This window comes from Maylandia zebra, linkage group LG16 (genome assembly GCF_041146795.1).
Source record: "Maylandia zebra isolate NMK-2024a linkage group LG16, Mzebra_GT3a, whole genome shotgun sequence".
Classification (NCBI taxonomy): Eukaryota; Metazoa; Chordata; class Actinopteri; order Cichliformes; family Cichlidae; genus Maylandia; species Maylandia zebra.
Window position 1 is genome coordinate 36,694,222 of NC_135182.1, and position 12,500 is coordinate 36,706,721.

Here is a 12,500-nt window from a genome sequence, read left to right on the forward strand (position 1 = left end):
GAGAGCTGATGGGACGGACATCTGGACCTCCACCTCCTACGATAACTGTCTCTGACGTCTGTCCACCGACAGACCAGAGACGCAGACGGGCGGGACAGGAAGCAGCGGCGTGCCGCTCTGTCTGATGATCGACTGAACCCAGTGACATGAAACGGGTTCCCTCAGAGTCTCTGAGGGAACCCGCAGGGTCCCATCTCAGGCCTCGTTTCATTTTTGTATATATGTTTTTGTATAAATAACATTGTGAGAACATGTTTCCGGTTAAAGGCGCCTTTATGCAGACGACACGGTGCTGAGATGTGTTTCAGCTGCAGGAGTCACTGGAGGTTTTTCAGTAAGCGCTCCGAGATCTCTCAGCGTTGGTGTTTTCCTTTAGGAGGAGATATTCGTGTATCCGGGTGAATGATGCTCTTTTGTTTAGAGTGCTTATTGAGCACTTGGTGGAAAATCTGAAGAAGGCTGAGACCTGTCTGTTTTTAAGTTTCATTGTCTCAGTGATATGTTCACGTCCATGATTCAGGGAAACGGGAGGTTCTCTGAGTGTAATCAGCTGACTTAAAACTGGACAACTTTCATTTTTGAGTCATCTGATGATTCATTTCTGAGGTTTATGGCTCATACAGGGTCAGAGAGGCACTGTCCTCGTCAGCAGAGCTTAATGTGACTCGATGTCCAAACAGCATAAATGGATCTTTAATCTTTGGGGTTTTCATCGCTGGATTTAAATGATGTTCTCCTCGGGATGAACTCAGGATTCAGCTCACAGGAAGTTCAGTCCACTGAATGATCACATGACCTCAGAGGAGTCTCTCCAGGATGGTTTCACTCAGTAGTTCCTCAGTTTGAACACCTTGCTGAGCCTGGACTTGGCGCTGGAGTAGATGAGGAAGGAGCCTTCGTCCGTGCTGAAGTCCTCCCAGTCTCTGCAGCCGAACGTGGGCAGGCTGTGGACAGGAACGAAGCCCTCGTAACCCTGCCACCTAAAATCACACACAGAGGTCACCTGAGCTCAGGAAACACGTCACACCTGAGCAGATGAGCACTTACGCACCTGTAGACAACGCTGTTCAAAGAGTACGAGCCGCCGTCGTGAGAGTTCGCCACCACCAGGAACTTTTCATCTCCGATGGTGAAAAACTCCCAGTCCAGCGCACTGAACACACGAAGGAGGAGAACAAGACGACACACTGTGAAGAGCAGCTGTTTCTGGGATTTTTACAATGAACCTCTTCTTTAAAATATATTTACGTTTTCAGGTCTTAAATTAACTGAAGAAAGTCCCGAAAAACAAAGAAAAAAAAGATAACATGTTTCTACAGCTAAGCTTAGAAATCCTCAAAAATGTCCAAAAAATGACTGTTATAGTTCAAAAACAATAAAAAAATAAAGTGGAAAAGAAAGGTCATCAATATCCTCACAAAATATTATGAAGTATAATAAATATAAATGAACACACATGTGCACATGAATTAATATAAATATAATAATATGTATTAAAAAATTATGTTCATAATATTTACGAATATTTATGGAATAATAAATAAATATAAAATAAAATAAAAAATCCAAAAATTCAAAACTAACAAAATCATCAAAAAGTGATAATAAAAAAGAACGAATAATGCAAATATAAATAATTTAATAAAGATATAAAATACTATGAACAAAATGTTGAAAAGTTATTAAAATGTGTTTTTTAATAAAATGTAAAAGATCTCAAACAAATGAATAAAATTCCAAATGAAACCTTAAACAAACATCAGGCCTCTCGGTGCTGATGGCTTCCTTTTAATGATCAGCAACGTTTCCACAGTGACTTTGAAATAAATGTTATTCATCCTTTAATCTTCGTGCTGCTCCTTTAATCTGCAGGTAAAAGCAGGAAGTGTATCTGAAGACATGTTAAATGAGCCCAGGTGTGACGCTCACCTGTGTGTGAGGATGTCCTGGAAGCGGATGAAGGTCTGTGTGAGCGCGTTCAGTTCGTACACGGTGGAGTTGATGCTGTAGACACTCGTGCCACGATCAGGGATCTTCTGACTGTTGGCGACGGCGAGGAAAAACCTGCCGTCGATCTGAAACGGCTCCCAGTCTGTCGCTCCGACTGTCTGCGGAAAGAAGGGGACACTCAGAGAACCAGGGTACGAAGGGTAACCCTCTGATAATCCTACACTTGGTGGGAGGGGCTTTGACTGCAGGAGTCCCTTCAACGCTGCTTTTAGTGGAGAAAGAAGAACTTCTCCTTGGCATGGTGGATGCTGATTGGCTAAACTTGGAGAAAACAACCACAACACGCTCTGTTTTCAAAACTCAGGGAAGCCAGAGGAGATGGAAAACAACAAGCAAGAACCAGAGTGACTCCCATCACCCTCTGGAACACAAACTTGGAGTAATCAGGACCCTACACCACCGGGCAGAACATGTTCCCTCTACGCCTGAAGGGAAAAAGAAGGAACACACACATGTAAAGGAAGCACTCAAAACGTGCGGCTATCCTAAATGGGCGTTCTTAAAGTCAGCAAAGAGGCACAGAAAAGAAGACCAGACACCAGCGAGGGAGGATAAGAAGGACAGACGCAACAACATTGTCATCCCCTATGTAGCCGGTGTATCAGAGAAACTCAGGAGAGTTTTCTCCAAGCATGACATCCCGGTGTATTTCAGACCCAGCAACACGCTCAGACACAAACTGGTTCACCCGAAAGACAAAACGCCAAAACACAAACTTAACAATGTGGTGTTTGCTGTACAGTGCAGCGAGGAATGCCCAGACCTCTACATTGGAGAGACCAAACAGCCACTTCACAAGCGCATGGCACAACACAGAAGAGCCACCTCCACAGGACCAGACTCAGCAGTCCATCTGCATCTAAAGGTCAAAGGTCACCCTTTCGAGGATGCCAATGTTCACATTTTGGACAGAGAGGACAGATGGTTTGAAAGAGGAGTGAAAGAAGCATCTATGTCCACTGTGAGCGACCATCTTTGAACAGAGGCGGGGTTTACGACACCAACTCTCTGCCATCTATAATCCAGTTTTGAGATCCTTCCCAGACGCCTTAACGCCCACTCACATCCTGGGCCATCTGACCTCAGGAATTCGCATGATAAGGTGGGGCCAGGTTTCACAATGAGCTCACCCGAAACTCTGGCTGATTGGGACCCACGCCCAGTTTCCCACCTTGGCTCAGGCGATTAGAGGATCATCAGGGGGTCCTTTTGTCCCTCTGTGGGGGGAAACTCCCACTAGGTTTATATCTGGGACTCTCCACCATTTGACCTTAGAACTGAAGAAGCTTCTCGGATGAGAGGTGAAACGTCTTCAAGTAACTTAAAGAAGTCCAGACGCTTTTCTTTGCAAGCTCCTTTGACTACGATGACCTGGATGACTGAGAACCTTCACAGACAACCAGAGTGATGCTAAAGCTGAGTGCAAGCAGACCCAGCTGCCTGATCGTCAGGAGGTAACCGGAGCATCATGGCCTCCGTGTCTACCTGGATCCCTGTGTGATCGGACTGGGCTGGTTTTCACTCCCTCTGCTTAAACGGTAAAGGAAACAGGGTCTGTGTCCTCGGCAGGAGAGGGATGTGTGACAGCCTCAGATTTATAACGTTAACTGGTGACAGTGTGAACACACAGCTCACGTCATTAGGATGAGAAATGAGTCCATCAGAGGAACAGCTGAGAGTCAGAGGCTGAGGCGGTTTGGACACGTGCAGAGGAGGAAGAGTGGATATACGGGACGAGGATGATGAAGCTGCTGGGCAGGAGGAGAAGAGGAAGATCTGCACTGCAAAGAAGCTTAGCGCACACAGCTGTTAGGGTTAGATGAAGATTCCAGCTCATGTGCAGTAAGTGTGACCAGGATCAGTCACAGGGAAAAGCATCAGTTGAAAGTAGGTGTTTTCATCCCTGCTGCCTCCACTCGGGTGGGTGAACAAGTGTGTCTGCATGAATGTCAGACGTATGTGGGAAAGAAGAACTCGTCTGACTGCGAGGATGAGCCTTCTATCATTTAAAACACCAATGAGCACTGTGTAATCTATTACTTTGAATAGAGTAACGACTCCATCACTGCTTGTGAGCGTTGGGCTCACTGTACACACTGATCCATCCATTTTCTTCCACTTATCCACGGCAGCAGCCCAAGCAGAGAAGCCCAGACCTCCCTCTCCCCAGCCACCTCCTCCAGCTTGTGCCAGGGAACACCACGACGTTCCCAGGCCAGCCAAGAGATATAATCTCTCCAGCGTGTCCTGGGTCTGCCCCGGGGCCTCACCCAGGAGGCATCCTTGTCAGATGCTCAAACCACCTCGACTGACTGCTTTCAATGTGAAGGAGCAGCGGCTTAACTCTGAGCCCCTCCCTCTCTAAGGGCGAGGCCAGCCACCCTTCACAGGAAGCCCATCTCAGGCCGGGCCCGGGGAGCGTCTGGTGGACTTTGGGATTCACTGACACATCACAATGAACTAAGGAGGCAGCTTTTAAATGAAGTCATAATTCAGTGCTTTATACGTTACTGTGAGACTATGAAACGCTCTGCTTCGTGCTGCCTGTGTGCAGCGGCTCGTGCAGCCTGCAGGGGGAGCTGGCGAGGTCTGGCTGGGTCTGATTGGAGCTATTTGCGGCTCCATTAGTCGTGTTGATGTCTGAGCAGTTTAATGCGTGCTGTGCCGGCTGTCAGCAGCTGAATTACAGGTTCAGGTGGTTTCATGATGCTTTAACATGTTTTTGTGGTTTTCAGAAGCAATAAAAGTCTTCTTCAGCGCAGCTGGAAACCCCCTCGCACACACGCATTAATTACACTGCTCTGGTTTCCTGTTTCATCTTTGACATCAACAGACTGAAAAACATATTTTCATCAGCGTAAGATGATTTTTATGACCTGCTTTCATGTGCACATCTGTCACCACATTAATGTTTTAAACAAGCAGCTGCGTCTGTGCAGGCATCGCTGTTTGCCAGGCTGCAGGTACACAGCGCTCATCATCATCACCACCTTCACCCTGAAACCCCACACACTGACTTTAATAAGACCGTTATCTTTGGTTGTTGTCACTGCAGGAGCGAATGATGCGACGGGTTCTGGGGAGGAGGAGCTAAAACAACTCAGAGCGGGGTCGAGAGTAATGGCAGCAGGTAGGTGTGAGAGTAAGTCAACAACACTGAAGCTCCAAGACCCTGCAGATATTAGGGGCGGGGCCTGTTTGACTGACCGGTGGATGGCGACACAGGCGGCTGTAGCTGCTAGCTTCACCTGAACTGGACCTCTGCACCGTGTTGACATCATGTGACCAGTAACATGGCTGTACTAACAGACCGTCCAGGAAGGCGGAGCGGCAGTTTGGTGAGAGAAATTTGAGCATTTTGATTGGATGTTAGCTGATTACTCACACTCTTCCAAATATGGTAAATTTTTCCAAAAAACAGCTAAATGAGGCTAAAACGGAGGCTTCAGAGAGCGTGATGTCACAATGGATACATCCACCATAATCCAGAGTAAGCGAGGTGAGGACGATCCAAACAACCTGCAACGTGCTCCTGTGATCCAGGATCAACGACGACCAAAAAAAACACTGAAGCTCAGAAATTAAGGGGCAAAAACACAGAAATATCAAGTGTGGCTGGAAAACAGCGTTTACCTGCAGAGGCACACCTGCACCAATCAGAGCCCGGCTGAGAGCGAGGTGTTTCCCTGAAGCTGTGAGTCAGCGTGGTATTTTTACCAGCCTGTGATTTGCGGTCGGGCAGCGTCACGCCGCTGCTGTTATCATGTGACTCACTGACAACATCCTCATTGTCATGTCTGCTCTGACATCTGCCAGGACTCACCTGGACAGGTAAGCAGCACCGCCCCAGCTAAAAACATCCTGAGGGGGGCGCTGTCCCGAGTTCATCCTCTGAAGAGGACGCACAAGATGAAACAATCCTGTGAGAATAAATGTGAGCGGACATGTTTCACTGTCCGCGAGTTCAGTGTCACGATAAAATAATCCTTTAAAGTTTGGCTCATATCGCTGAGTTTCAATATGTAGGATGATTAAACGATCCCAGATAATAAAAAAAGTTTAATTCATCAATGAAAAAGATCATTATGTGACAGAACTTAATAGATATGAGAAAAAATATCTTTCTTCTGAAATGTTTGTCATAAATCATTCATGTGCGAAGAAGCTACGTCTGTCACGTGTCCAGGTCTGCCAGACAGGAGACGCAGCATCTCAGGACTTCCTGCTCCATTAAAAATAGAAATAAAAATAATAAAAATAAAGTCTCATTTTTAAATGTTCTTGTCTGTAATTCAATCAAATAAAACAATCTACAGTTATACTGATAATCTCCATAATCAATCAAATCTATGTCTCTCATGTTCATCACTTTGACCTGCTGACAGGTCCTGCAGATTTATCAACTCAATCTTAGTAATCGGTGCATTTACTCGAATCCTGGGAGTTGAGAATAAAGAGATCGGTGGGGCTGTTCTCACAGCTGTTACAATAATGTTCAACATCCATGTTAGCAGGAAGTTAGCGAGATAGTAAAGATGACACACCACGGTGGTTAGCTGCAGAGCTGTGGTTAGGCTAATGCAAACAGATTAATTAATCTGCTGCTGGTTTGGATTACTCTGTGAAAACGCCCTGATCCTCAGCTGACACACCTGAGCTTAAAGACGTGCTGCACGTGACCAGAGCTGATGAACAGCAGGACGAGCGAACGCGTCGGTTTTATTAATGATGCAAACAGCCAAGGTCAACAAGCAGGCAGATTACTGAGTACAGATGACTTCATGTTCAGGAAACGTCTCTGGAGGAGGGTTTAACTAACCACGAGCCTCACAGCTGAGTCCAGCCTGCTTTGTGAACATGCTTTCACTGTCAGTCATCTACAGTCACCCACTGGTCGCTGCATCAGTGCTAGGAAACTAACTGCATATAAAAGAAGGATGTGACATCACCGCTGGTTAGTGAGGTCATGCTGCGAAGCCACAAACTGAACGTTATTGCTGTCACCGTGTTTAAAACCAGAGGTCCCTGGTGTGCAGTAGATCTGACTCGGAAACTGACCGATGCTGCATTCTCATTGGCTAATAACTCACCAATGACCAAACCCTATGTTGCTGTCCTCTGTGACTGTAACTGGACGATAGTTTCCAAAATGAGCTTCATGTTTCATTTACAGCTGAAACATGAGGGAAACATTCACTGAGCTCGAGTCAGCTGAGCAGGACACTCACAGACAACCAGAGGAGTCGCCCCCTGCTGGCCATTAAACATTAGTGCACTTCCTCTTTGGTGTAACATTTCAGACCAGGAAGGTAAAAGGTTTACGAAAGCCGACGGTGGGGAGACCCTGAAAGACAGGCAAACACTGACCTGGATGCTCTGGAAGGTCTGGAAAGAACCATCCAGCCAGACGTAGATGGTGGAGCTGATGATGGTGGTTCGACCGTCAAAGGTGTTGGCCACCACCAAAAAGTGGTACGGCCCCACAGTAAAGAACTCCCAGTCGTAGGCTCCGGACGTCAGCAGAGTCTGGTTCACCTCAAATAGCTGCAGAGACAGGAGGGACGGGTTAGGACCGAAAACACGAGGACAGAGACGATCAGGAGCATCTCCTGAAGACCTTCTATGACTCTGTGGTGGCTTCTGCTATCTTTTATGGTGTGGTCTGCTGGGGCGGCAGCATCTCTGCTGGGGACAGGAAGAGACTGAACAGGGTGATCCGAAGGGCCAGCTCTGTTCTAGGATGCCCTCTGGACCCAGTGGAGGTGGTGAGTGACAGGAGAACGGCGGCTAAGCTGTCATCCCTGTTGGACAACGTCTCCCACCCCATGCAGCAGACTGTGACAGCACTGAGCAGCTCCTTCAGTGGGAGACTGCGGCACCCACGGTGTGGGACGGAGAGATTTCGCAGGTCTTTCCTCCCCACTGCTGTCAGACTCCATAATAAAGACTTTAACTGATCAAGCACACACATCCATACATATGCAATAATACTAAGTGCAATAATCCTTTCTGTCATCGTTGTATTTTTACTCAGTTGTATATAGTATTTGTATTTGTATTCTATTTTCATCTTATTGTATATTTTTATTCTATTTTATTCTACTGTATATAGTATTTTATTTTATTCTATTCTGTACAGCTGTGTACTGTATTTATTCTTATTGTATTCTAATTTTTGCGTCATAACTTTTGCACTGTCCACTTCCTGCTGTGACAAAACAAATTTCCCACGTGTGGGACTAATAAAGGTTATCTTATCTTATCTTATCTTATCTATAAAGGACAGGAGAAGATCTCATGTTGTGACTGAACAGCAGCACCTTTGTGTCGGGGTTCCACCTGTAGATCACACTGTGGATGTTGTGGTTGGAGTCTCTTTCTGAGGACACACAGGGACACATTGACATGATTTCGACACTTCAGTTCTCGTCCATGTGATCACAGAGTAAAGCCAGAGAAGTGCATCCAGCTTAGAAGAACGAGTCGTCTAACAACGAGAAACACAAAACCCATCACATGAAATCTCCACGGAGATTAGCCTCAACAAAAGGGAATCACCGTCAGCTGCATCTCACACCTTCATGTAATCTGATTACATCTCTACAAAACCCTGGAACTGAGTCTCTATTTGTTTTTTTGTACCTGACCAACACCAGATTATCTTCAGGAGCAACCTTGGCTAATTTCTTTTCAGAGTGACTAAGATGATGGACTCTGATCTGCAGGACCGTCCAGCTACCAAATGCTCAGAAAAACACAGGTCTGCGAATCACTGTGGCTGTGATAGAACAGACTGATGGTTTGGACTGTGCTTGGTGCAAAGACACAACCTCATTCAGTTTCTGTTTCAGGTATTTTACCCACAGACTAACAGGTAGAGATGACGACGGACAAATAACATGTTTGACCAAACTGTTTGGTTTACGGTTGAGACGAGTTTCTAATCTTCACCCTCGGTATGGAGCTCTCAGAGCTCTGTCACTGTTTGTTTTCCACGTGTTAAAAGCTGAGTCGTGCACAGACATTGCCATATTAAAGTTTGTCGTTGATGCTATCTGAAGGGTGTGTGTCAGTACTCATGGAGGTACCTGCAGGCCTAAACCTGCCCACTTTAAAGTTCTCTGCATGCAGACCGGAGGTTTCCTGGATGCACGTTTGTGAGAGGGATTAGCATCCATGAAGTGAAAATAATCCACGTGTTTAGTGATCCTGGTTTGTCCAGTTACAGTTTGAGTTCTGTGAAAATGAAGGAAAGAAATTCCTAAATGGTTAAAACAGTCATGGCGGTGATGTTCAGACCTGTGACTCGAATAAAGTCTCATTCAAAATCATTTCATCTGAGTTGACTTTTTTCTACAACACAAATGTATTTGAGTAAGTTTGGATAGTTTGGTTGGAGACACGACTGCAGACGACCTGTTTTTAAATAAAGACATTAAAATATTCTTGTAAATGCAGAAGTTTGAGGTTTGAACCATTAATGAATCTTTAAAATATCCCGTCTGAGTTTTCACAGCCTGGTAGCAGCTAATTATTTACCCCGCACAAAAGTCCCTTCATAATCTGCCAGTTTTTGCTCGTTTCATGTATTTAGCAGATAAAGAGGACAGAAAATCAAAGTTGGCCCATTTATATCGAACGTGTTGGTGCTGAGGTGATTTCGGCCGGTGCGCTGTGACTTCACCATCATTCAGAATAAACACGAGCTCAAACAGAGAGACGGCGCACAGAGGTGTGTGATCTAACCACAGTACACCTGCACAGCCTCAGCCTCAGGAGTGTTTTATCTTTACAGGAAGTGCACACATGAATGTGTTTGAAGTGTTTACACTGACGAGGAGATACGAGCTCTTCAAAGCTCCTGTTTGGTCAGGTGGAAACCTCGTATCTCCATCATCAAAAAGCCTCGTTTTAACCTTTAAACCCATCAGAAACGACCGGCTGCTCTGGAGCTCCTCATCCCACTGCAGAGACTCGTTAAACTCAGATACTTCCTTCACTGCGGAAAATACCCTGAACATGAAGGAAAATCAAATTGAACGAATAAATACTGCCGATCAGGAACGTTTGATCCTGAAAGTTCATCTTTGATCTGGAAATAAAAAGAAAAGTTTTATTAAAGGTTCTGTTTGCAGCATTTTTATGCATGAAATGCTTCGTTGGCCTCACAGACTGCAGGAGAGGGACATCTCGGGGCACAAAGAGCCGACGCCACTCTCCATTTATTATTTTTAAATTTTGATTAACTCGTGGCCTGATGATGTTCTCCTGTGGAGACAACAATGAGCTCTTATCCTGGTTTTGTGTGATGCCCCAGCAGCTGCAGTGATCCATTCATTTAAAATGAAAAAGACTGCATTACAGTCCACTTCCTGTTTACCTCGTCTGTGATTGGCCACGACCAGGAAGCTGTGGTTGTGAATGCGAAAGGCCTCCCAGTCCTGGGCAGTGTGAGTCTCCAGAGTCTGATAATGGACGAAACGCCGCCTCCGCCGATGCCACTGATAGATGACAGACCGCTCAGACCCCGCCTCTCTGAAGTTTGCCGCCACCACGAGAAAAATCTGAAGGACAGAAACACGGAGATGGATTTGGTTTAACATCACAGCGCCGAGCGGCCCTGCTCAGCTTTCACTGAACGACGACTCACAGAAGTCTGTGTGCGCTGCAGTGACCTCTGACCTCTGCAGAGAGGTGCAAACAAGGCCAACACAATGTGCACACAAGGGTTCAAAGAGAATCAGCCTCAGATCTGTTTGTCCTCCTGTCCTCCGCCCTCTGAGCTCCATCCACTCCACGACTCTCAGCTGCACCACCGGATTTATTAATCATGTTTTAAATGTTCTGCCTGTTTCGCTTGATTAGATCTGATCCCTCTGGCCTGATGGCACTTTGTGTTTTCTGTCTGTGACAGAAACAAGCTGCTTCGTCCACCGACGTCCACGCCAAGGACCGCACACGAGTGTGATGTCAGACAGTATTGATTTTATCCAACAATAAATCGCATGATGGCACAAAGACATTTAGTTTCTATGGTAACAGCCAACAGAAGGACAGTTAGCGATTAGCTATAACTTCTCTCTGTTGTCAGCATGTTTACGTCGTCAGCTGATGCTCATCTATACAAAACACACGACACACAGAACATACAACGATCCGTGACTGTCGTAGTGACAGTGGGAGCTCGTGTCGTGCATCAGTCACAGCAGCACGGTGCTGGCTGCTCGTAGGCCGTGGGTGGAGCTAAGCCCACAGCTTTGTGCTGAGCTCCTTGTACTCCTCATCCATGTTGGAGGCGCTCACCTTGTTGTCGATGGTGAAGTGTTTCCAGGATCGAGCCTCCTGAGTGCTGATGTTCTGGTAGAGCTGGAAGGAGGCGTTGGTCCACCTGTAGATACCTGAGCCGGACCGAGAGTCCCTGCCAGGGGAGACATGAGGGTTAGACTGAGAGGACAGAGACTTGTCCACAGCTGTTTCTGCTGCCGTGTTATTACTTGTTGGCTGCAGCCATGAACAGGCCCTCAGACGGGATGGAGAAGACCTCGACGTCCAGGGTCTCTGAGCGGGTGTACAGGTCCTGGTAGTCCTCCACGTAATCCAGACGCTGCTTACCTGCACAAACAGGTGATACAGCTTACATGGACAGACACGTCGCAGGCACATGGCATCATTGTCAAACCAGCCCCATCCCAGCGCTACGTTCACATGAACCCTCCTACACTCTGCTCCACTCCAACAGCAACTCAGGAAAAGTTTACTCTTCTCTTTACAGCAGACAAGTTAATATTATACCAGATCCTCTAAAATCATAACAATGTGTTCCTTTCTGGTTTGGTTCCAGAGGAGCTTTTTTAAAAACCTGAACCGTTTAAAATCATCATTTCTAATTTCTTACATACAGATTTGGCATCATGTCTATTTAAAACAACGTTTGTGATGTAAAGATTTATGCAATAAAATGAGCACCTCCTAACACAGAGTAAAATCACCCTCCTAATATAATGTGTTTTAGTCACATGACCCTGACATGTCTGAGGTGTGAGAGGTACTTCCTGTGTACGTCCAGACTCACTCTGCAGCAGCGTCCTCCAGCTCAGCCCGTCACAGATGAACAGACCCTTCCCCTGAGCATTGAACCACAGCTGGCCCTGCTCCGGCCTCGAGCAGGGAGGACGATCTCCCACAGTCACTCTGGCTTCGGCCTCTGAAACAGGACAGAGCGAGGGTTACACCTGAGGAGCATCATGGGAACCGAGGACATGTGAGCTCCTGATAATAAGCTCCTATGTTTAACACTTCATAACAGCACACGATCATTTTATTGGCTTAAACCAAAGCAAACTTAAAAAATCTCTGAAGTACCAAAGGATGGCAGATTCACAGTTTCCTACTTATTCCTGTTGTTCAGGACCTCACTGTCGTCTACCTGACTGAAACCATCAGGCTCCCTCTGAGCCGCAGTCACAGTAAAAACTTACAAACATTTTTTC

At 46.3% G+C, this 12,500-nt stretch overlaps 1 protein-coding gene across 1 annotated transcript in view; it reads right to left on the bottom strand.

Annotated features, from left to right (window-relative positions):
• The window catches only part of LOC143412868 (thrombospondin-type laminin G domain and EAR repeat-containing protein-like), a 21,627-nt gene that overhangs the window by 153 nt on the left and 8,974 nt on the right, over positions 1–12,500 (bottom strand). The window contains exons 8-16 of the mRNA XM_076874603.1: positions 12,083–12,214; positions 11,505–11,622; positions 11,314–11,428; positions 10,391–10,574; positions 8,331–8,389; positions 7,378–7,554; positions 1,930–2,108; positions 1,052–1,153; positions 1–980 (exon numbers count right to left, since the gene is read on the bottom strand). The exon at positions 1–980 is cut by the window's left edge and continues 153 nt beyond it. Coding sequence (XP_076730718.1) covers positions 827–980; positions 1,052–1,153; positions 1,930–2,108; positions 7,378–7,554; positions 8,331–8,389; positions 10,391–10,574; positions 11,314–11,428; positions 11,505–11,622; positions 12,083–12,214 — 1,220 coding nt within the window. The 3' untranslated portion in view covers positions 1–826. The remainder of the gene's footprint in view (positions 981–1,051; positions 1,154–1,929; positions 2,109–7,377; positions 7,555–8,330; positions 8,390–10,390; positions 10,575–11,313; positions 11,429–11,504; positions 11,623–12,082; positions 12,215–12,500) is intronic.